Genomic DNA, 26,203 nt, shown 5'->3' with positions numbered 1-26,203 from the left:
GAAAAAAGGAAAAGTCAAGCTAAGCCTTTTTATCTTTGCCAGTGAATCCTTGATAACAGTGGACCTGCGTCTAAAGCAAGAACCAGTGGTCATAAACACCATTCCCATGGGAAAGTTTGTAGAAAGCCTCAGTTTGTCTTTTCCCTCAGTGCAAAACGTTTCCACTGCAGCTCATAATGCCATTAAATGTGTGTGTGTGTATGTGTGTGTGTGTGTGTTTGGGGGGGGGGGGGGGGGGTGTTAAGTTGGGCTAAAGAAAGGGTTTGGGACACGTCAGGAACCCTGAGCAACCCACATCCTGTAAATCAGGTCTTCATGAGCCACATCTCTCCACAAACACACACACACACACACACACACACTTTTTCATTCTTTCGCTTGTTTTCTCTCTGCATAAAAGCGAGGGCAGGATAAAAGAAACACACAATGCTGACATGCATGAGACGAGTGGCCCCTTTTATAAAAAGACAAACAGGGGACCAACCAAAAAAAGGGAGGGAGAAAGAGAGAGATTAACTCATGTCATTATCTTTACACACTGAGAGCCAATCAGCTCATTCAAAGACAAATGAACTGGGTTTTCTTTTAACTATACTGGGTATGGGAAAAGCATGGTTTCTTATAAAAAGAGGTAACTATTCCTTGCCTTTAACGCAAAGCCAAATAGAGGCAAGATGCTAGTGTATGCAGTTACAACTCTCATTTTCTGCTTAGCACATTGTTTTGTATTATTTATATAAATTATTTTACATTTATATTAAATGTATATTTAATAATTTTTAGTTTAATATATAGATATATACAATTAAAATATGAATAACAACAACAGTTTATTTTTATTGTTACTGTTATACTCTCTGCTGTTAAAAATTTTGGTTAGATCATTAGGATTATGAATATTAATTGATGGATTTTATAGAAACTTCATATAGGGCCACCTCTTATCCCTGGTAAAATTACTGTAATGCATAGCCTCTCATTAATTATCACTTCAATTGACCCAATATTCTGAGACCTACAGCTGTAGCAAAGAGCACAGCAGTAGTTATACACACACACATCTGAATAGCTTAGTTGCCCTTTTTAAATGCAAGTTGAATAAATATCTCATTGCTCATTCACAGAAGTATTAGGTTAAAAAAATTGTACCACCCCCACTCATTCACACACAAAGCCCAGCCAGCCCTATATCCTAACTGCGGCTAAACTTTGGTGGTCTCCAGCCTTCAGTGGATAATTGATTATGGGTTTGAAGCCACAGGGCTTTAAAGGGGGAGAGGTGAAAGAGGTTTCCAAGGTCAACGCCTCCCTCCTTCTTCTCTGCCTCCTTTCTCTCAATTATTTGGACAAGGTCTTCAATGCGATAGTCATTAAGGTTCAGCCACCAGGGGAAACTCCAAATATTTGGCCGTACTTGCTACAACTTTGGAGTCAGGAGCGCTGCAAAACATAAGGATGTTGTTTAGGTGCGTCTTAGTAGTTTCTGGTTCACAGGCAAGGAGAAAGCAGACTTCTGAAGAAAACACAGCCCGTTAAGCCATTGAAAACATGCTTTGGCCTTGTCATTGATTTTTTTGCTTCATATGCTCCTTATTTTGCAGCTTTTATGTGGATGTTGTTTAATGCACTTTGTTTTTACCCCTGTCACGTTCAATGACATTTGCATTGAGCACTTTTCAAAATATTGTGTTAAGAAGATTTTAATTTAAATTATTTTTTATTAAATTAGTGTCATTTACAGGAACAGAATTCCAGAAAAAAAAGAGTCACATGTTCATTTAATCCTCGAATCACATGGCAGATAAACAGCTGCTTACCTCACTCCTGCAAAAATCTGTCCACCATCCCTGCACCTCACAGACTCCAATTTTATTTTTATAATTGCATCCAGGAGGCGAACTTGAGAGCATAAATTGAGTCTTGTGCTTAAGCCTTTGTGAACCTGTGAATGATCATTTGGCTAATTATTCTCTTGGTGAACAGTATTGGTTAGTTGCTTGCTCAAGGCCAAAGTGTACTGGCATCTCAGTAACTCTCTAATTTCTGGATTATGCGTCAGTGGGAAAGCATGCTAGAAATCCAAATCTTTAACCGTCATGCAGTGTTGCCAGATCTCACTACACTAGATAAGTATCGCTGGTCTGTCAAAACAAACCCATAAGCAACTCACCTCACCATAATAGGCATACACAACTGAAAATAAGCCCATTTTATTTGTTTGTTTTTCACAATGCACCGTTTAAAAGCAGCTTTATAGAAAACTACGACGTCAATGTTTAGAACATCCTAAAATCTTCATGCATAGTTGCATTTAGTACCGGACGATAATATAGTTAACACTTTGCAGCAAAACAAGAAATCGAGCAGTTGTGATTTGCTTGATAGAATATATTTTGCCCTGCGCAAGTATACTGTTTGTTTGTCGACAAAGTAAAATCGAACTTTATATATAGAGCTTCGCAATTAATATAGTTTACAGATGGGATTTGCTATAGTATATATTGCTTTACGTGTATATATGCTGGCAAATTATGTTGTACTATATATCCAACTTTTAGTATATCACTGGGCGATAATATAGTTAGCAACTGTGATATTATCTATTTATTTATAATAGCTAAAGGTTGCTTATAATTATAGGATAAGCAACACTGGCATTTTATACATATATATCCATGTTGCTTTGTTTTGTCTTTTTATGTATTCTCTTGTTTGCTGTTGCTATCTTAAACAAATATTATGTATAATCGTCATTTGATTAAACTTAATGTAAACTGCTGGTCAGTTGATTCCATACATATGGTTGTTATTTAAGCAAATTCCTAGAAAAAAGGGCAAATAAGGAATCCATTGCCTATGGTTTTTGAGGCCTGGGAGGGTGGCAAAAGAACCTGACTGTAAATATGAGTAAGACTCAACCAATTAGATTCGTTAAACCTAAAAGGGGGCGTGTCCGTACAAACCAGCTTGCTCTATGACAGTGAACAGGAGAGCGGCTCAGGGAAACACAAGCAACACAGGAAATGTTCAATATGTTGGAGAGTGTTAAAAACCGTGCTGCAGCTTTCTTTAGCGAGGAGCCCTTTCTGACAGTGCTGAAACTCACTGTTGTTCTTGGCTGAGAGTCTGGGCCCTCTCCTGGATCTGCCTCTCTCTTCCTCTCTCTCTCATGCTCTGTGGCAGTGAGTGCAGTCAAAACCAAAAGAAAACATGCCCTCAAAAGAGAAAAGTTGGGAAATAGTTGAAGGGGGATAGTACCCCTCTCCTCGTTTGCCATCAAGAATGTATTTATTGCAGGTATTTAGGACCAGTGCCTAAGAGAATCTCATTATATAAGATATATAGCCAACCCCTTAAAATGATTAACATTAGTTCATTATTTGAGTGTGGAATGTGTTACTTTAGCTCATTACAAGAGAAATTAGTGTGAAACATCTTTGCGAAATAATCTCATCTGAAATATGAGCTCTTGGCAAAAGCTTTTGCATGAAAATGTTTGACAGTGCATGAGAGCGTTCAGTTTGCAGCTGTTCTCAAATGGCGTTTGAATATTGTGTAAAAGAAATTAAGGGGAAAATTGGTTTTGCTACAAATATTTGATTAAGGTATCATGCCATATCTGTTTTGCTGAGCGGTAAATGAAAAGCATTTGTGTGGTTCTTCAGTAACACAATCCAAAAAATGGAATGCCAAGTTGCAAAACTCGCCTCTCCCTCTACTTTCCTCAACTCTGATAGCAGAACATCTGCACGCTAGTGACACTCTGTGGCAACCGTAGGGAATCCTCCGTCTTCTTATTGTGCACAGATACAGCTTAAAATACCAAATGTAAACTAAACACAGTACAATTTGGTCATCTAAATGAGTCTGACTGACTCTCAGAGATCTGTCAGAGGTGTTTCCACCAGGTTGCCTGAAATGAAACCCCAGTGGGGTTCTAGTTCTTTAACAGTCTGGGATGTGAATGTGTATACTGGATTTTGTAAGCTGGAGGGGGATGAAAGGTAAAAGTAGTCAAGCTTTAACTCAAAGTCTTTAAAAGATGCTCAAAGCCATTAAAAGTTTAAGAGCTACCGCAGCCTTGAAGGAACACACTCTGCCTCTGTTGACTGTGGGTTCCTGACAGATAACTGCAGTCTGACAAATGCCATGTTTCCTTAATAGCAACTTAATTGCCATTATTGCGAAAGCAGCTTTATGAAGATTGAACTGCAAGATGGCTGAAGTAAATGTTTGTGCTGCTAAAATGACAGAATGTGTAGTAGTTGCTATGTTTAGTTTTTAATTATTATTTTATGTTTTAATTTAATTAAATTTTTTCTCATTTAAAATTTTTATATTTCATTGCGGTATCGTATAATCATGTTATTGGGCATGAAAATATCATTATACTGTAAAATACAGAACATGATGAGTAAATATTTTATAGAAAATCTTATTCCCTCTGACCTGCTCTGCTGATTAGAAACATTTATTGTACCAGTTGCTCTTTTTATGAGCCTGGCAACTTCTACCTGCCAAGAAAAGGGAATGACACATAAAAGCCACTGTGCAATTGTTTCTCAAAAATTATGAAAATCATGAAAACGCACTCCAGTACATTCTCAGCATAGCAGTTGACTCTTTCTATTGTGTGGTTTTCATCGGGTTCCTGTAAAATCCCATTTGTCAGTGTACATAAAAGTGTTTCAACTTCTTTGCATGGTTATGACTAGGCCTACAAGGAATCTGTGCGCACAAAACTCTAAACGCAAAACTTTATACATCCCTTGCCCCTTATGTGTTTTTTAAACATTTTGGCTAATTTGATTACTTTTTCAGCCACCAGTTGGGATATGCACTAGTCAGCATTTGAAGAGGATCAAAACCTTTCATCAAAGTTGTCCTAAAACCTAAAACCAAAATGCATTCTTGTCTTAGGACAACTTTTTTTGATCCACTTCAAATGATGACTAATATATTAACCCTTTCTCAGCTCTGTTTAACATATCCTTCCATTTCTAAATAAATTCCACAGAACGTCTGACAAAATCAGCAAGAAATGTCGGAAGCGACGTGCAGATTCTTGTCTTGGTCTAGCTGTAATGGATGCTTAGTCATGCAAGACAGTTACTGCACAGCCAACCATGTCATCCTTTATTGTGCGCAAATGTTTTTGCTTAAATACATATATAAATATCAGTGGAGCCTTTGATCAATGGACTTAACAACTGGCTCTTAAAAAAGTACTGGAGCATGGTGACCTTTTCTTCTGCATGGAGTGCTTGATACAGTGCTGACAATTCTTTCTGCTCCTACTGTGCTCAAAGGCACTGATCATAATTAAAACATTATGATTTGTGCTTGCAGGCATTTTATTGGCCCTAAAATACAAAGGTTATACAAAAGCAATCCTCTAACAGCAATACTTTTTTTGTGTGTTTTATGAATGTAAAGTATATTCCTTGTACTGTAATCCTTCTTTGCAGTTGTAACTCAGATAAGGCAACACGTTACGTTATACTGTACATGACCATTTAAATGTTTGGGGTCCCCCACCAATGCTGCATTATTTTTGTCAAAATACAGTAAAACATTAATATTATGAAATATAGCAATTTAAATTACTGTTTTTTTATTTAATTTTTTTATTTAATTAAAAATGTAATTTATTCCAGACTTCACTGTTACTTTTTAATTAATTTAATGCATCCTTGCTGAATAAAATTCATTTCTTTAAAAAAAATTTGAATGATAGCATCTCAAAATATGAATCTGTATTTCAGTGCAAAAACTTGTGATTTACTCAACTTCCTTCAGTCCAGTTTAGCCAGATGTGCTAAAATACCACATTCAAATTAAGTCATTGTGATTTATTTTGATGTAAACACGCCTTCTTTGTGTACTTACTCTCATTACAAAGTGCACCTTATTCACAAAATAAAACCTGGTGCAATTACCATTGAGCTATTGCTACATTTTTCCCAATAATAACACAAAAATGATCAAATGAAGGATAAGAATAACCAGGCAAATTGTGTTCATTCTTAGTAACTTCCTAGGGTATCAGGGTGATCCTGAATGCTTAGAATTTGCAGCATAGCTTAGCAAAACACAGCAACTTTGTAGGTGGAACAGATTTCACAGTTGTACTGTAACTACTACAGTTTATCATATAGTTTCATATAGTGCTAAATGAACTGCCATTTTCCTTCATACACATCGGTAAGGTCAGCTATCCTCTTAATTTTATTCACACATCTCTTTGAAGGTAGAGCAGTGTCCTTAGTACTTTCCATATGAAAGGCCCTTAATTGAAACTAGCATTCATCTCAAGTATTCATCTGAGCCAAAGCATAAAGCCTCATCCTATTCTCTTTCAGGCCACTGCTAAGCAACAACCTACAGAGGATTTTTTTTTTTTTTTTTTTTTTTTTTTTTTACTGCTTGAAGGGTTGCGGTGAGAGAGGCTTGCATAATGATGCTTTGAGGGGGTCTGTTTTCCTTTCGATGAAGGTTTAGGGGATAGAGGTGAAAAGCTATGTTTATCTCACTGTGATCCTCAGACTTTTCATTTCTTCTGGGACTGAGAGTGTCAGAAGGGCTTTTGGTGATCGTTGGGGAATTGGGAGGAAGTAGAGATGGACATGGCAAAGCATGCGGATAACCGACATTCCAGGCAAGAAAACACCATCGGTTATGTACAAAGGTTCCTGTGTTGCTCCTGCTTCCAGACGGGTGAGAATGACTGCTTGGAGTACAATCAGGAAAAGCCACAGAATCCCAAGGCTGTTGTGGATGAAGAGAACGTCCTTATCGTTGTTGAAGATTTGGGAATAGACAACCCTGGATTTAGCCTTTCTGAAGTTGAGCACTGCGGTCCACCTCAACAGATCACCATGGGCCGTTCTGCTAGTTCTGTGTCTATGTGCCAAAGAGCAGCTCTGAAGAAGAAGCTCGCACCACTTTCCTCTTTACCGCTTCAGTCTAGAGCGATCCAGAACAGTGAGGACGACTCTACTGTTGACTCTCTCCTGTACGGTTCTGGCAGCACTAATGTTGGAGATGGTAGTCTTCTCACTCCACCAGTCATTAACCTCATACCTCCGACACCTTCCGACGTAATAGATGATGATCAGTTCTTTGACATAAACTCAGAAGAAGACAGTCTGCAGCAAACGTCAGGCAGCGAAGGAGTAGACAGTATTGGCAGTGCTGCTATGGGAGAGCAAGAGAGTGAGGAAGATGTAGACCAAGACTTGGAGTCTGAAGGTAATCATAAGACCAAAGATGAAGAACATCCACAGGTGGAGCCTCCAGAGGAAGAAATGGCCAAGAAGAAGAGCATAGACAAGTCTACAATCCACTTCCTGCGTAGCACCTTTCATGTACCCCCTCTTCCTGAATACCCACGAAAAAGTAAGATGCTTCAGAGATGTGATGAGGGCAGTGGCACGTTTGAATATGGCTGGAGAGTAGTTTTGCTTTAATCATGATAAATTCTGAAATAGTCACTCTTGTGTTTGCATTGTCAGGGAGCCTCAATACTGGAATCAGTTTGCTGCAGTTCACTGAACATAATCTAGGTGAGTCTGTTTTTATTTGTGATGAGTCTTCACAGTAGTCTTCAGTGCTTGTGAGGACTTATGCACATTTAATATATAGTATACCAAACATAGTGATTATTTTTTATTACTATAAACAGTCAGTATTTTATTAGTCTGTTTTTCATGTTTAACTGTTGTTTCAAGCAAAACAAGAGAACAAAGTGTGATAGATTGTAGTAGCTTGGCAAATATTAAAAAGCTGGTGTCTTAAATGGCAATTTTTTATGAATATTGTGCAAAACAGGGTAAGAAATGCTTAACCATTTTTTCTCTCTCTTCTCAGTGTTAAGTAGGTGTATTGTAGGTGTATGTTCATTTTCAGCCTTGAGAGGTCATATTAATCTATTTATGATATTTTTAAGGCCTTGCAAATTGAGTTATTTTAAATATTACTTAAAAACTATTGCAAATTAAAATATGTGTTTAATAGGCAGTTTTGATAATAGGCATATTTATATATTAAACAGTACTTTATCAAATAGTTTCAAAAAATGGGGTTGTGTGTCTAGTTTATAAAAAAAAAATGGAATACTAAAGTTCACTGTATTTGTGGAATGTGCTGTATCCTGAGAGGGAGAGAGAGAGAGAATTAAAAATGTTGAGAATTTAATCTAACAACAGAAAAGTTATGGTGCATATACATGTACATATATTTCAATTAGGTTAATAGGTAACAATTATGTAACCTTTGATGCCACAGCTTTTTCAGTGAGACAGAATCTAAGACAGTCTGAATTGTTCATCATCTCCATATTTTGAAATGTGGAAAACTTGTCTCTTGTGACTCATTCATTTTTTGAGGATTTTACTCATGTCCTCATCCAGGTGTGGTTTTCTATAGAAAGGGCAGAGGGTGTGGGTGGACATGCCACTGTGCAGGTCTTGTCATGCACAAAGCAACTCCTCACAGCAAAGATATTTAGACCCTTTAGTGAAGTGAGCTGTTGTTCCTTACTGGAAACTAAGGTGTTTATTGTTTGGTCTAGAGAAACGACACCCATGAGGCGCCGTTCTGTGACCAAGGACTAATCTGTTTAGGACAATGGTGTCTATGCTGTTGCGAAGGGTGGCTTTTGTAAGATATTTATCCCAAGATTCCCCAGCGTGAAGCCATATGACCTGTTCCCAAGCATTGTATTCCAGTTAGAAACCTTGACACAGTTGTTCCAGACATTTTGAAGAAATTGCCACAGATCTTCTTTGAATGAGTCTTTCTCAGTGTTCGTTATTCTTTTTTTCTGTTGTTGTTGTTGTTTTACTACACCATTGGTACACCATATGCTGACAACACAGGTGCGTTTTGCGGTGCAGCCCTAAATCAATTAACATTTCAATGTGTTTTTTTATAATTCACTCTTCTGAAAGTTCAGTGAGTTTGGTTCAGAGGAAACTGTATTCTATGGTGCTGTGTTTCACACTGGTCCAGAGTACAGTGGGGCCCTGTGGAAACAGCTGGCAGGGCGGAAAGACCTAGATACTTCCCATGATCCCAAAAGCCTCTCTCGATCTGATCCTCCAAATATCTATACCTCTACCTCCCTTGACCATGTGGTTTTCCATTAATCCATTTTGCAATTTACTGGCTGTTTGCAGGGAGGAGAATGTGTTGGACTGCAGCAGATATGTGTGTTATTCTCCTGCAGTAAGATCTTTGTTGGTTCCTTCAGATCTTGACCTGTGTTAAATCCTTGGCTTTACTGAGTTTTCCCTGCAGTCTCGGGGCAGTCTCTGCACATATCATCTTCCTGTTCACTGTCTAGAACGACCAGAGGCTGTCAGAGGGCCGATTGCACCGCACAGACCATGTGAAGTGGCCCAGTTTCTAAAATGCCTCCTGTCCTTTGCTGGGTCATTTTGGCTCTGTCTGGGAACTAAACAAGCTGAGACACTGTTTCGTTTTTTCATAATTACGATCTGAATAGATGTAGTTGATAGGGCTTAACTTAAGTGCAAGTTTGGAAAAAAAAAATAATCTTGTTTGGACAGTTTCACACAATTAGTCTAGGAAGTTGGACCAATTCTGAATGTCAGTTTAAAGGTCAAATTAATCTCTCAATTTAATTGCTCTAGAAGATGTCACTCTCCCTTCCCCTTGCTTGTTGTCACATTTATTGTCATTAAATGAAGTTCATTTTACCAAGCTTGCAGTGCAACTTTATAGAGATGACTTGAGTCAACAATCATTGTCATTTCTCTTTCATTGCAATCATTGAACTGTTTGTTCAGTGTGCTTTCTGTCATCACCATGTATGACTTAAATTACAAAAAATGTTTACCATTTAGCATGCTATTGCTAGCTAGTATTTAACTGTAAGAGATTCAGTTGAGGTTGATATGTCTAATTTTATGAGGCTTTGCCTAATTCGATTTCCACCAAAAGAGATGTTTGAGTTGAGTTTACATGGTAATTTTATGTTAAGAAAACTAATTTCCCACCACTGTCCACAATTGAATTAACTTTAGCCAAAGAATTACTACTTATTCACACAGTCAGCCCTATTTGCCTTGCTCAAAAACCGTCACAGTATTATTGCTTTTGGAAAGCCAGCAAAAAAAGAATAAAAAAAACAAAAAAAAAAGTTTTCAAAGGATCATGGCTGAATGGTAAATGATTGAACATAAATAAATCTTAAAATTCACCATTGAACAAATATAGGCCCTGAATAACCAACGTCCTAAATGAAGAATATTAAATTGCAGTCTATTAAGTTGTTTGTGTTTTGGTCATAATATAGGTGATGAATAATTGCGCAACAACAACATACTGTATGCAAATGGGACCTTGACAATGCTATGCAAATAATGCACTGGTAACAGTAGCAGAAATTATAATAATACAATTGTATTCCAGAGAACTGGTATTAGTAAAAATGGCATGAACTGATCTCATCTTTATATTTCAGCAGAACAAATTTACATATAGCTTATCAAGCATCATTTTTTGGTTATGGAGAAGTGCATCCACACTACTGACATGTGTACCCCCTGTTGCAAAGTCTGTTAAATCTCTAGTATCTAGTATGCCTATATTATGGGTCGGGGAGTTCATTGGAGGGACGGATGGGGTCTTATGTGATGCTCTAGGTCCTGTTCACACACTGTTTGTGGCAAATGTCTGATATGGGAGGGAGTGAGCTTCCAATAATTCTCTCAGCTGTTTTTACAAGGCATTGCAGGGCCTTGCGGTCTGAATCATTGCAATTTCCAAACCATGTTGTTAGGATGCTTACAATTGTTTCTCTGTAGAATGTGGTGAGAATGGGTGGGGGGATGTTTGCCCTCCTCAGTCAGCACACAGAGAGATGCTGCTGTGCTTTTTTGGCTAGTGAGGTGGTACGTGATGTGCAGACCCAGAAAAGTCTCTATCCTGACTGTCTCTACAGAAGACCCATTGATGTGCTATGGGAGGTGGTCATTGCAGTGTCAGTTTGTTTTGTCAACATTTAGAGACAAATTGCTGTTTGCACAGCAGTCTACTAGATGCTCCATTCTGACTCATCGTTGTCGCTGATGAGGCCCACTGCTGCAATGTCATCCCTGAACTTGATGATGCGGTTTGTACTGTGTTTGGCAGTACAGTCGTGAGTCATTAGTGTCAACAACAGCCCCGTGGGGTTCCAGTGCTCAGCATGATGGCGCCAGACCAGTTATTGCCAGTTATATATCTCAAATGTCTGAGGTCTCTCAGTAAGGAAATCCAGATACAGAGGGAGGTGTTATTGTTGTGAATGATCAGTTTATCTGTGATGTTTTAGGGTTGTTTTGGTTGTGTAGAATATGTATTGCACAACTGATGAATCTATAGGCCCAAAAAATAGATCTCTACGATATACCCTTCCACCATGTTCCACTTAATATTTAACTAATGAATTTCGCAATGTACTGTACAAACCTGGCACTGATGCCAAATACATACAGCTCCCTGTTATGCAGAATCAACATGGATCAGAGAGTAGACTTTTGACAGGACTTAAGAATATCATTTCAGTGTGTCAATTCCCAGCACTTGTTTGTTTTTCCTACTTTTTTTATGAAGGAAAGGGAGGGGGTTCAGAAAGCAGTGTGGTTATGGGAATGTTAGAATGTCTGCTGTCTGTGGGAAAACATAGCATGTCACTGGTCACTAAAGTATGCTACTGGCCAGACAGTCCCTAGCTTGTCCTTTTCACTGTCAGCCTAGTTTTGCAACATCCCACTGTATCGCAGTGTGGTTTGCTGTGTGTTGGCATGTATATACAGAGTGTGCAGACAAGGCTCATGATAAATCAGTGATGACTGATGCTACAGAGCCCGTGTAAAAACAATCATAGTGAAAAGAAAACGCTTTCATTCCTTCCTCAACATTATTAGCTCAACTATTAGCACTAGCATACAGAGATTAAGTAGCTGTTTCCGGCTGACATTATTAATTTGACACAAATTCCAACCAAGCTTTCAAGTGTGTTCCACAGAGCACAATACACCAAATATGGAGCTCTGGTTTGTCCAGACTTGAGTTTGGGACCAATTTTTCCCATGTTAGCTTGAATTTTTACTTGTTTTGTTTCCCAGAGATGGACTCAATGACCCAAACAGAGATAGGGCTTCTCCGGATCCAAAAGTTCTTTCCCATCAGCTCAGAGTACATTTGCTAAATGTGCTGGTGATGTGTTGTTTTACTCATTTAGATGACCTGAGCAACAAGGATGCCTGCAGCCATGAGTTGCTAAAGGAAGAGTTGAGGCTACTACCGCTGAGCAGTAAGATAAGCATGTTAACACACCAAAAGGTAAAATCACTCAGCAATACCTTTACAAATGGTACCTGTTTAATATAACCTATTAACATAATCTAGATTTCACACGTTTTATATGTATGAAGGCTCTTGTTTGTCATCCTGTCACAGAAACCTGCCACTAGGTCCTGTAGTTTGGGCGATACGGCGCAACAAAGTCATACCTTTCACTCCACATGTCAAGAAAGAGATGAAATCCTTGAAGATGAGGAATCCCCACGCCAAAGGAGGATAACTGTTGGTAAAGACGTGATGTGACATTATATTGTGACCCATTGCCTGAATTACAAAGGCTGTGTAGAGGCTTCCCACTAGACATTTTAACTAGTGTAACCAGAAAGGATTTCTTGGTTAATTAGCTTAACCAGTACCAAGCTTTGCCACGTAGGATTCCTAAGATGGTCCACCAGCTAGACCTGTTATTTTTCCTCTTCCCAGCATCATACATTCCGCAGTCCAAAGACCATACTGGAAAAAGTGTAGTGAAGGTAAGGCCATTTTTGTGTGTGTGTGTAAGACTGTAAAAAATATTCTCTTTTTTATTTTCTGCTTCAGTTTCTCAAGCAGTTTTGGTTTTGATGATAATGCAGTTTTGTTCATTCACATTATGTAAGAAGCCTCAGAGCATGTCTCATGATTTTTGGATTTGAGTCAAGTCAATAAACATAGCAGGCTTTTTTCCTACATAATTTTGTACATACACTTATTTTTATAACCCCACTGACCTTCTGAAATGTCAAAGTCAGTAAAACAGCATAGGCAGTGGAAAAGTATAGCCATTTTGTAAAAGTACATGCAGTTTCACACTTGAAAGCTGAAAATACCCCTCATTTTGATGCGCAGTCAGAGCATCCACAGCTGTAGGGTATACACAAGTACACTCATGCTGAATCTTTCATAGGGGCGCAGAAAATACTCCATGGTTAAAAAAAAATAAATAACCTGTCAAAGTCTTTTAAGGTGAAATGTCCTAAATTGGTCTTTTTTTGTGTGGACACATCTTTAATTGTGTTAATTCTCTGTGAACGTGCAGGGGTATGTTCATGGAAATTTATTTCAAGTTATGTGTATACATGCATGTATGTTGAGAACTTCATTTGTATGTTTGATTGTATCTGTCTGTATTTAGTCGAATTCTAATGGGTATAGAGCCAAATCTTTAGCAGAGCTGAACACAGAGGAGGTTTGCCAGTGGTTTAGTAATATTGGTCTACAGAAATGCCTGCCCTTCATTAGAGGTAAAGTACAGTTTGCACATTTGTTTTTGTCATATTCCCACCCATTTTAAATGTTTAAATTCGCCAAACATTCAAAGAGACAAATGCATAGCCGCAAACCAATAACTGTTCAGATTATGTATTACTTACTCATTTGCACTTTAAAGTTATTGCATCAGCTTGAAATGTATTTCCATGCATCAACTTAAAAAGAGAGGAAAAGCAACATTTACTAGCTAATACAGCACCATATAGACTTTTATCATTTCTAGCTAATGATTTACAAGGCCTATTTGTAACATATTCAAACCAATAAGAGCTATTTTAGAGATCCAGTAGTGTTATTTATCATAAGCAATGGTTTAAAAAGATGTTAATAATAATAATGTTGTGGCTTTGGGTGGATCAAACCTTACAGAGGCAGAGTTCAGTGGGTCCCACATCGCTTCTATTGATCTCAACACCCTCGAAATCCTTCAAGTGTCCAATCTGGAGGAAAGAGAGAGGCTGCTGTCTGCCATTTACCATGAGTTACACCCGCCAAACTCCACCACCCAAAGACTCGACTCCCTCCTTGGTACCATAATGCAACCATGAACTGTTTGATTCCAAATCTACGTACTTTGTCTGCAAACTTCTGGTATCAAACTTGTTTTCTTTCCCCCAAAAGAAAGATTTGGTCCACACAATGTTGAGAAATTCACAGCAGCTTTGGTTTCCATGACCAAGTCAAAATCTTCTCCTCAAGTTAGCAGCATCAACATGAACCAATGTTCATTCAAATTCAGGTAGATCTTCCTTTTATGTAGAATGTAAAACACTGCATAATCACAAATTATAACCAAAACGACATTTTCATAACAGTATTTTCAGGTTGACCTGAATATGTACCCTGTTCTCTCTCACAGACAGAAAGAACAAAATGCAAAAATTCAGAAGAACTCGCATCTCATTGAAATCACAGTCAATGGTAAAATTCTGTCCATGCGATTTTGTTCCATGTAACATTTCAGCATATCATTTTTAAAAATAATTTTTAAGTTTTACAAATGCCTTTATCTGTCTGTTATTTTGATTTAGTGTCAGATCGAACAGTTCATTTAAGGACCCCCAAAGAGACAAGTGTGGGAAAAGTGGTGGAGTCCTGTCTGAGGATGCTGGGAATTAATGAAGACAAAGATCACTTCAACCTAAAAAGCAGTGAAGGTTTGTATATAAAAAACAAAATGGATTAAATATCTATGCGCATATGTCTTTGTATAAAAATCATGTAAAATAGAATACTTGTATATTACTTACAGTAAAGCAGATTATAAAGTAATGATGGATATTTGCCTAGCATGTTCATTAGTGTGTCCTTTGGGATAATGCATACACACACATACACATGTAAAATCCTTGGAGAGTATGTATTAAAAAATAATCAAATCAATCTGACATGCGCTCAATTTATTGTATTATTTTTAGGGCTTTTTCATTTGTCTTCTTTGGAAAAGATCAGCTATTTAGTCTTGCGTTTGGAGAGAATCATATATGGCTTGTGGCTTGTAAGTGCTCTGGAATTTACACAGTGAATTTACTTTTACATACCGTCTCTATTTTTCCACATTTTTCAGATGAGTTCTCCCCTGAGCAGCAGATTGGAGATTTGCCTGGCTCAGAGACGAGACTAATGGAGCTTCACTTATATAGGAAGGTAGACAGAATTGCATGTTTTAGTTGAGTTTTTCAATGTAGTAAAAAACACAAACATAACTGTCATAAGAGATTAAACCTTTGCCTCTCAAAACTTGTAGGAAACACAGAAAGTGGGTCCTTATTCATCAGATAACAACATTATTAGTACCACTGACAATATTCCGTGCAAAAATCTGCTAAACAACACTGGGAAGATTCAAAAGCTAAATCAACAGGTGGCCTCCCTTCAAAACGTCATCATACAGGTAAATACATCCTGTCTTCTGTTTCACCATTGTAAATAAACACTGGGGCTGGTTGTCACACAGGGAACGGAACTGCATCTTTTTTTTCCTGGACAGTGGAAATGTTCAATAGCTTTTTTTTTTGTAGCCGAAATTTAGAGGTATGTTCTTACGCAGAAATAGACTTGCAAAAATAAACCTACCCTAAGGGAAAAAATGTGAAATCTAACTGTTTTCCACTATTGCTTTTAGCTGATCTGTGTCTGTATGGTAACCAGGTTCAGGAGCTTTACCATGGTCTGGTAGCCTTCTGTTCAGAGCTGAAGAAGATGGAGGGGGAGATGGATGCAGTGCAAACAGACAGCTTTGAAGTGAAGAGGCTTCTCAGTGAGGCCCAGGACAATCTGCAAAGGAAAAGACAGAGTCTTCAAACGCTCAGGGACAATCTTAACACTGCACCAGTGCAGAAGAATAAGTAAGTATATGCTCTTACAATAGAATAGAATAAATCAGAATCTAATGTTCTGGAGGTTAATACAGAGCCATTGGGTAATTATATGGGATTATCACAGGGAAGAGGGATAGGAACTGTTCATTAATGCATTGGTCTTTATGGATAATGATGTGTTCCGTCTTCCAGAAGCAGAGGCTGGAAGAACTGATGATCAGAGCTGGTTTTGGATGCCCTTAATGTAATTTACTTGTAGAGAGTGTACAGTACATCCTGTGATTTTTGATGCTCTGTTTACAGTTTATTTTTCTGTGGCGTCAGTGCTGAAGGTTATTTGGATGAGGGTAATGGGTAGTCCACAAATCTTTCCTAATTTCCTAAAGTGCTGAGAAAGCTGCTTCCTAGTCCACCTTATGATTGGACCCATCATGCCAATGTTTACGGTCATTTCTTAACATCTTCATGGTTCTGACAATGTTTAAAGGAATAGTTTGCCCCAAAAGGACAATTTTGTCGTTATTTACTCACTGTTATGATGTTTCATGATGATTTTTTTTATTTTTTTTATTGAACACAAAAGCTGATTTTTTTTTTAAGGACCAACGTTATCATATGAAAACAGTTGCCTTTGCAAAACGGGAATCCGTACCTGTTTAATTTATGAGGTGTGCAAATAAAGAGAGGGTGTTTGAGGAAAAAGCCAGTGTGGGTCTCACCCAGTAGTTTCCTGCTTTTTCTCAGCATTATGGCCTTTGATTTATTCTGACATCTTTTCGAGCTGAACAGATTGAAAGCAGGAATGGATAAGGGTGTGAGAAAATACCATCATGAATCAATATGTCCAAATCCTCATTAATTACCTGATAAGCCATTTAAGTTGAAGGCTTATTGTTTTTTGTTACGTTATGTCCTTCAAGTGCTTGGCTATTTCCCCAGCAAAAATGCAAACAAATCTTTCAAGTTTCAGGGGTTTTGGATGACATTAATCTAAGATATTTGGGTCTGAGAACATGAGAGGTTTAAACCACTTACATTTATTTAAGATCGAGCCACAGAATAATATAAAACCCTAATCTTTGATATGAAGTGACAGAACATTGGAAGTCTGTTCAGATGAGCTTCCTAATCCAAGACAAAGCTTACAGGAATAGTTCTCTAAAAATAAAAATTCAGTCATAATTTACTCCCATAGGGCTTTCTGTTTTCTGAACATAAAAGGTTAATTTTTAGGAGAATATATATATATATATATATATATATATATATATATATATATATATATATGTATATATATATATATATGTATATATATGTATATATATATGTATATATATATATATATATATATATATATGTATATGTATGTATGTATATATATATATGTATATATATATATATATATATATATATATGGTATATATATATATTCATATATATATATATATGTATGTATATATATATATATATATATATATATAAACTCTCTTGTATGTAAAGAGGGGCTTTCAAGGTCCAAACTGCTTGAAACAATAAACATATCATAAAACTGGTCCATATAACTTGTGCACTATATTCAGAGTCTTCTGAAGCCGTACAGTAGCTTTGTGTGAAGAACAGACCAAAATTTAAGTCATTATGGGGATAAAAATTCTCAGAATTGACATTTTTACGGAAACTATTCCTTTAAGAGAGCTCAAGGGAGCAGCTTGTGTTTGTTTACTCCTCAGGCCATCAGAGGTCCGACTTCTGGAGAAGATGAGGCTAAACTGCCAGGTGTTTAAAGACGAGATCACACTAGTCCACCTCAATCGACAGGTGGCTCACCTGCGTGAAGTTCTGGAGAAGACACAGGCCAAGGTGAGACTGGAACCCCCGATCTAGTTTCTCAAGGTTTTTTAGAGTTTCCTGGTGCAGTATGAAATGATATAGTGCTGACATGTGAACGCAGGCCAGGAGTTATTATTTTAGACCACATTTAAATGAGGCTGAACATATGGTACTAATGTGAGCATTACAGTCTTGGCTTTTCCTAATATGCAAGCACTTTGTTGGACATACAGAAACATTTGGGGGAAAAATGAACACAGTTAATCGACATGAAGTCCTGAAGCTTTTCTCTTAACGTATAAGTTACCTCTCTGTTTTTCCTTTTGCCATCTTTCAAACGTTTTAAACAAATCTTCATGGGAAGCAAATTGATTGTCATTTCACAATGATAGTCACCACAACAGTGAGTCGTTGACACCAACGCCACTCTTTTTTCAAATGCTAGGATGACATGAAAAGCTAGTATAAAACTATACACATTGTGGCCGTACCTGTGATTCTTTCCCTCCTCCATCCTCTAAAAGCGGCTCTTTCATCTCATCGGTAAAGACCTAACGAGGTGCCATGAATGGACACATGCCGACTGGGGCTTTGCAAGAAAAGAGCGTGTCACGTTGCCACCCTCAGGCCAGAGACTTTAGGTGCTGAACTGGTGGGAAAGAAGCAGTGGCGCTAATGTTTATCATATGACCTAATCAGGGGAAAGGCGCAGGTCAGGACACAGAGCGGTCTGGGAACTAATACAAGCCTAGGCCCTAATAAGGAGCAGGCTGCCATTTATTTTCCCTAGATTATCTGACAATAAGGAAATATTTCATCATCGCCTCTAATCTTTGCGATCCGTCGTGACTGCAGTGCATCAGAAAAGACAGGAAGAGGGAGGGGAGGAGTTGTTGAAATAGAGCGAAAACTAATGTAGCAGCAAACGTGGGGTCTCAAACTAAAATACAGGGATTTAGGGGAAAGTCCCTCTAAATAATATGGCCCAAACCTTTTCTAATCTTCTCTTTTTTATTTCAATTGCAATATACTTAATTTCCCTTCAGGCCAGAGATGCAGTCGTGGTTGCAGACTTGGATTAGGTTTCACTATTCTCATGAGAAAGGTGGTCGAGATACTGCGATTGCGGCCAAGCACGAGAGCTCCCAGTAGTTGGGCTCACATTGATTGTTCCCTCTTCCCGATGTCTTGGTGGTCACCGTGTTGAGCTGCACTGGCGGCTAAGAGGCCCAGTGGCTAATACTTGTGGCAGCATTTATAGTCCATCTTGAGGTTGCCATTTTACTGCATGCAACACTAAACTCCGGGGCCCTGCGAATCCGTTATTGTAACTGACAGTGCCTCACTTATATCATTAATACCAGCCACGCTTCTTTAACCAAGTCTGGAAGCCTTTCTCATGCGAAACACAATCCTACAATCCGGGGCTTGGCACGGCTTCATCTCCCATCACACAAGAGTTAGGGGATTTCTGAAGGTGTGCCCGTTTCTCAACCGATTGTTCTTCGCGCAGCACCTCCCTATCCTCTACAGTGTAAAAGACAGTTGCCAAGTTATATTCTGTATTTCCATTGTTCAGCTTGCTCTTGTTTCTGTTTGCTCTGTTTCCAGTAGCTATTCCCTCACCTCACTCCATCACCAGGTTAGGATTACATTACGAGCAAATGAAAGTTGATCAAAATGATTAATTCTTAAGTACCTGCCTTTTTGCTGCTTCTCTTAAATAATTGAGTGAGGCCCAAGCTATGCGGCCTGCCCTAGGGAATCCAAACACTGGGGTGATAAGGGCTCCTAAACATTTCTGCAGGGGGGTTTCCTGTGTGAGTGAGCTGTCTGGTGCCCCTGTCTGGGGAGAGGCTCAGTAACCTTGGCCGCAGGGCTTTCACACGCTAGGAGACTCGAGCCCTCACCTTGGATTCTAGTGCATGTTCAGAGAAATCTGATCACTCTGCATCTATTCACTCATTTCCTGTATTCAGTCTTTGTCTCAGCTATTGGTTTGGGGGTGTGGGTTTATGTGATCCTGCATGTTTACTAGTGATGGACTCATTAGTCATCATGAGTCATGACACGTTTTGGCCCCTTTAGTGACCTGTTTTACAGCTTATTTTGTATATACATTTATACTGAATTTTTAAATATATTACATTTTACCTGTTTTATGCCTTATAAGAATCAGATAAGTCTGAAAAAGGTCAGAAAATAAAACAAAACAGAGTTTAATGAGCACACTGTAAAAATTATTTTTGAAGTTGCAAATAAAGATTTTTGGAGTATGTTTTACAAAATTGTTTGTGAGATTTGCTGGCAATTTTTGACTATAAAATTTTTCTACACACTTGCTGGCAATTTTTGACTGGAAATTGTTTCTACACCCGTGTTTTTTTTTGTTTTTTTTTTAATTTATGGAATGTTCTCTCCTAATTCACACGGCATTAGTGTGTGTGATGACAGCTTAATTTTAATTTTAATTTTAATTTTAATTTGAATTCCCGCTTACTCCAAAATTGATGAAGTTTGTTTTCTCTACAGCAGTCAGATAATTGGAGGCTGTCAGCTTTCACACTTTTAAAAGTGTTGTTTCAAGGACAGATCCTTTGGCTCTCCATTTCTGTTACTATAAAATGAGAGCAGTGTCTTATTGAGGTGAGCCGCCAGCTATTCACTGCTTTTGATGCTTATTCAAGAGTTTTTTTTTTTTTTTTTTTCCTGCAGGAGAAAGCCAAGAGGAAGAGCCCTACTCTGACTCAGCTGGTCTCTTTGCAGTCTCCTGTCATGCTGGTGGCCACCCAAGTGAAAGCAGACCCAGACGGTCATTACGGTTTCTCTGCGCACTGGGTAGAGGGCCAGGGCCTGATGGTGGTACATAGTGAGGGTGCTAATCTCTGCCTGAATGACAGGTAATTGTCAGCACAATTGATTTAAAAAACATTTTTTGATGAATGTTTGAATCTATATTATTAATTTTTTTAGCATGTTTTCAAGCTTTTCTTTACCTGCACCAAATTGTTACAGAAACCCTTAAAGAAACAATTCACCCAAAAATGAAAACTGGAACACCATTTTTGGGTGAGCTATTCTTTCCACCAACCGTAACCTTTGGGTCATAGTCTTAAAAACAACTAAAATGTGAAAGAATGTGAGATCAAAGAGGTCATTTCAGTAGTAGATGTTTTGATGAATTAAGCCTCTAATTGGCCTTTGATAAAACATGCCAAGGGACATCCCATTTTTTCCAGCCTTTAAGAACAGAGAGGATCACAGAGGTTCCATCAGCTCTTGTGTGTTTTTTTCCCCCTGTTGCTATGGAAATTTTGTCTAGGAGACAGGGAGCATAACAGGAAAACACTGAAATGTAAAACTAAGACAACTATGCACAAGGAACAGATAAAAACATGAATAATACATGGCCATGCAGTTTAAATATTCCATTTGTGAGCTAGGTTTTTTTACAAAACGCATAACTATATGCATGCAAACAAATGTACATAAACACAATGAAGTATTAGACCAGGAACAGAGGGATGGAGGGGCAAAACGTAAGAATGGAAAAGGGGGATCTGATTAACATGCATGTATTTGGTAGTTAATTGCCAAACCTCTGGAAAAACTCTTTACACAGTCAGTGAACAAATATAAAGGCAATAGTCATGTTCCTATTTTCAGAAACACATTGCATTAAATAAAAGCTAATGAATGCATAAAAAAATAAAAATCCCTTAATCCCTTAATTATTTTTCACCAATGCTGCTTCCATATATAGATACAGTCAGTTTCATGTATAGTTGGACAGAGGCACAATTTTTTTTATTATTTTAACTGCTGACCAAAACATATTCAAGTAACAGCTATATAATCAATATAGGACTTAAAGTGCACACTTTTGAGCTTTAATCTGAGGTATTCTCAACAAAATTGGAGTAATGTTTAAACAAATGTTTAACAACTCGAAAGTTGTTTCATGGACAGACGTGGGCTAGTCTTTCATTATTTCTACATCAGTTAAGCAGGTAAAATGCCTGGAGTTGATGTGCCATTTGCATTAGGAAGCTGTTGCTCAGAGGGTTACAAATACAGAGTGTTCACCACAAGGTGCAAACAAGGCCAGATTAGAAACATTTAAAAAAATCCAAACCACTTCTGGAAAAGCATTCTCTGGATGCCTGAAATGGATGCCTGATCAATCTGTACCAGAATGACAGGAAGAAAAAATGTATGGAGAAGGCTTGGAACAGCTCATGATCCAAAGCATTCAACATTACCTGTGAAACATGGTGGAGCAGTGTGATGGCATGAGCACACACACACACACACACACACACACACACACACACACACACACACACACACACACACACACACACACATATACTGTATATATTGATGTATGTACTGTATGTATGTATGTATGTATGTATGTGTGTGTGTGTGTGTGTTTCATGTCAACTCAACAAAACAAATTGACCTATCAAGATGTCAAAGCTGTCAAGATTTGGATTTTGTGTTACCAAACTATATAACTAAACTTTTGATACTTTTGTTAAGAAACTGCTAAGTTGGTAAAACGTGACAGTACCCAATGGTACACAATGATCCCTTTATAAAGTAGGTATGGCACTGCCGTCAGTGTTGTTTTTCTGAGAATGTGGGTGTATGTTTCAGGCTGGTGGAGGTTAACGGAGTGGACGTCTTGGGGAGCAGTGAGGATGAGTTGGAGCTGATGCTTAAGACACACACTGCCCACATTGTTGTTCTTCGCCAGCTGGCCCAAGAACTTCCACAGGAAGACCCATCTGCCCCCACTTCAGACAGATTTCTGCTCTGAGGGATCAACAGGACATACAAATGCTGCAGAAACATCAAGCAATGTAAACCAACTAAACACTGTCCAGATTAATACTTTCTTTCCTGTCTTACTGGAGGAACACACTCAGACACACCTGAATTGGTCATATCTTATGTTTTATCCCACTTATTACTATAATGACATTTGTCTTGTAAGAGAAGAGGATTATATGTTCACCCTGCATTACAGTCTCTGGGTCATTTCAGGGCAGTTTCATTTTTGGGTGTTTTTGGGTTTATACAAATGTAATAGCCATAGTCTCAATTAATGGGTGGGTCAGTCAAAAACTGCTCATAAAAATGGCAATTTTTGGCAAAATGGGCATTTTGAATTCTAAATTGCATTGAACCATGAAGGTCAAGTTGGCAAAATAACTTTCACTTTGTACACTTTTTTAAAAAGCAGCTGTGGTGAAATAGGAGGCAAGGAAACTTCCTGTAAGACTGACATTAATAAAAATACAGATATCAAAGCAAAACTTCTTTTTTAAATGGGTAAATATTTATTTTTTATTTATTATTACAAAGATTGACTCAAGGAGCGTCATGAAGTGATGTAGTGAAAGTCCTAACCACATGATTGTATTAAGAGTATGTTAAAGGATTTTTATATGAATTTGTGGTCACACTTTATTTTAAGGTCCAGTTTTCACTATTAACCAACTATTAACTATGACATTTGCCTTAATAAACTCCTAATTTGCTGATCATTAATAGTTAGTAAGGTAGTTGTTAAGTTTATAGGGGATGTAGAATATGGTCATGCAGAATATGTGCTTCATAATATACAGCCAGTATGTTAATAATAGGCATGCTAATAAGCAACTAGTTAATAGTGAGAATTGGTCCCTATTCTAAGGTGTAACTGAATTTCAAGAGTTCATTTGCAAAAACAGAAAACTCAGTTTTAACAAATTTCAAAAATCATGTTTTTTCATTGTGCATTCCAATCAATCTCAATCAAACTGCAGTTGGGTTATTTTGATTAGGTAAAAAAATAACTAAAAAATACAGCTAACTAATCAGTGTTAAAATAGAGCCACATACACACACTAAAGTGTGACAGATGTGCTGGTTTAGCCCCGCTTCTTGATGCCTCTGTGGACCCCGTGTATCCGGTCTTGTGGTTAAACCTTGTGGATTTCATTGTAAGCCTATTAATAAGAGACTGGGCATTCTAGCTGGCATGTGGGTCCTGCAAATGGAGGAAGCTGACCTGACCCATGACCTCTTGACCTTTGTGGTGGAATTATGTGGTCATGTGAATCTAACTGTGGGAGTTGAAGAAAGTCTCGAGGAAAGGAATCGTGCTATTACTGATGTAGTGGAAGTGAATTACACTCTGTGTAAGTATGTTCAAGTACAGTGCGTGATTCATTTGCCATTGTTCAGACTGTGTTCACAGTGTTTTTCTCACAGGCAACTGAAATGTACAGAACATCGCATGAACACTAATCTAAGGTACAACTAATACATTCATCAAAACCGCCACATTTGTCATCAAACAAATGTGCCTTTAGTGAATCGGCCCATGGGAAGTATAAAACAATCAACAGGAAGTGTCCATCCAAAGCTAACACGATAAAGATAAAATATGATTTAGCTGCACAAACTGTTCACACAAGAGAGGGCAATCCAAACATACTTTCATAAACAGTGCTCCTGGCAAGGAAAGAAAGACATTGTGGGATTCTCAGTAGCCTACACCCTTCCCCACCCTCTCCAGTCATGACATGTCTCCTAAAAATGCTCTTTCTTTATTTTCTTTTTGATAAATAAAAAACAAGCATAAGAATAATGAAGAGAAGATTGATTTATAATACAAAAACCATAGTTGCACAAAAATGAAATAAAAAAGGAACTGTGGGGAAAGATATAAAATATCTGTATCAGTTGCTAAATATTAAGAAAGCGAATACAGTTCTCTCATCACTTGAGGGCAAAACATGTTTCTGATTCCTGTGGGTCTTTTCTTTGTTTTCTCTCACAGCAAAACCAATCTGATAACAAACCCACCTAAAATAATAATAATCTCTTGTGTGTGATTCAATAAGTAAATACTGCAGTATATGCAAATACTTGATCATTATTGTGTTGAGTGACATTGCTGTTCAACTAAAACACGAAAATATGTTATTGTATATTTTAACACTTTACAATAATATGACTGTTCATTGTTAGTTCATGTTAGCACAGTGTTATTAAATAATAGTATCTCTTAATAATAGATCTATTAATAAATGTTAAAAAATGAACATTAAACAGAATTAACAAATGCTTTATAAGTATTTTTCTTATTACTTTCCTTATTGGTTTTTTTTTTTTTTTTTTTTGTATTGTTGTTTTTAATATTTATTCATGAAATGTGTTTCATTTTTTATTAAAATATGTGTTTAAGTAAGCACATTTAAACATAAATTCTGCTAATGGTGCTATTTCTAATTTATTTTACACTGCAGTTCTTGAAATGAGTCCAGACCTATCATCTGTGTATGAAAGACCTGAGGATGCCACAGCATGAATATTCCCATCATCACAGCAGGAATTGCTCCAGCGCACCGTCTGTCAGACATAGCTGCTAAAGTTTATGGAGCAGAAACATTTGCCACATGCAGACGTATAGTTCATTTCTGAGGGATTGCCTTCCCTCTGGCCAGAAACCTCCATATATGTATTCTGTTAGGATCTTAAGCCAGTAAAAATAGTTTGGCCTCTTTTAAAGGGAAAAAAGTTTCGCTTAACAAACAGAGGGGGCAGCTTGGCATTTCAGAGTTGTTTTTTGGGGGGTGTTGAAGCAAAGTGAGGGTGGCTGTGGCTGTGGCTTTTCAGGGCTTTCTGGCAGGCTGTACTTTAACTTAACAGCCAGTGCAATATGTCTAGAGGACACCAACTGGTATGTGTGTGTACCGCATTCAAAGACTATATCAGCTCAGTCTACAGGGCCACTGACGTATCGTTTAACATGGACACGTTTATCCTTGTAATGTATACAATGTGTATTGTTAGTGTCAGTTGATATTTAAATATAAACCCAGAGCATTTCGACCTTATGGTGTGTGTACAGAGTTAAACAGCTGCAGCCAATCGATCCAAGTACACACAATTTAGCTGTCTATCCTTTCACTCCCTCTTTACATCCGAATGAGTCATTCAAGGCAAGGACATTTAAATATCTGCCAAGTTCCATGACATGCAGTGACAATCTTGTCTCCATTTACTCCAAACATCACTGGATAGACTCAGGACTATCGCCCAAAATGGGTCACTAAAGATGATGGAAAGGAGTCTGTTATTAACAACATATGCTTTTTTAGGATATATGCATTTTTGGATGGTATACAGGAGGAAGATGTTCTAGCTGTGCACTCTTGCATTGCGCTTGTTGGCTGACCCTCGAAATCGTACAGTAACACCCCTGGGCGTCTGTTCTGTTTTAGTATTGTAGATATGACCAACTCCAGCTTTCCAGATAAGAAGAAGCAGACATCTGTCTCTCTCTCTGAACTCAGCACTTCCAGGTTCATCTCTCTCCCATCTGCCCCCCATAACATGAGCCCCACTCCTGCCCACCCCACATTTAA

At 37.9% G+C, this 26,203-nt stretch overlaps 1 protein-coding gene across 1 annotated transcript; it reads left to right on the top strand.

Moving 5' to 3' along the window:
• The first annotated feature begins 5,901 nt into the window (after positions 1-5,901).
• On the top strand, positions 5,902-23,313 carry LOC109048876. Its single transcript, XM_042737294.1, has 16 exons — positions 5,902-7,398; positions 7,515-7,565; positions 12,254-12,354; positions 12,472-12,601; positions 12,799-12,848; positions 13,490-13,598; positions 13,996-14,154; positions 14,248-14,365; positions 14,486-14,547; positions 14,658-14,783; positions 15,194-15,273; positions 15,374-15,520; positions 15,778-15,974; positions 17,678-17,807; positions 20,493-20,677; positions 22,440-23,313. Exons 1-16 carry the CDS (start codon positions 6,621-6,623, stop codon positions 22,600-22,602), a joined length of 2,586 nt encoding a protein of 861 aa, XP_042593228.1. The 5' UTR covers positions 5,902-6,620; the 3' UTR covers positions 22,603-23,313.
• The last annotated feature ends 2,890 nt before the right edge of the window (positions 23,314-26,203 follow it).

This window comes from Cyprinus carpio, chromosome B13 (genome assembly GCF_018340385.1).
Source record: "Cyprinus carpio isolate SPL01 chromosome B13, ASM1834038v1, whole genome shotgun sequence".
NCBI lineage: Eukaryota > Metazoa > Chordata > Actinopteri > Cypriniformes > Cyprinidae > Cyprinus > Cyprinus carpio.
This window is presented reverse-complemented; position numbering and strand designations above follow the sequence as displayed.

Coding starts and splice junctions, on each gene's coding strand:
- LOC109048876 (XM_042737294.1), top strand. CDS start 6,621: ATGGACATGGCAAAGCATGCGGATAACCGACATTCCAGGCAAGAAAAC. Junction 13,599..13,995: donor ATGCCTGCCCTTCATTAGAG/GTAAAGTACAGT, acceptor CAAACCTTACAG/AGGCAGAGTTCAGTGGGTCC. Junction 14,155..14,247: donor AAGACTCGACTCCCTCCTTG/GTACCATAATGC, acceptor TTCCCCCAAAAG/AAAGATTTGGTCCACACAAT.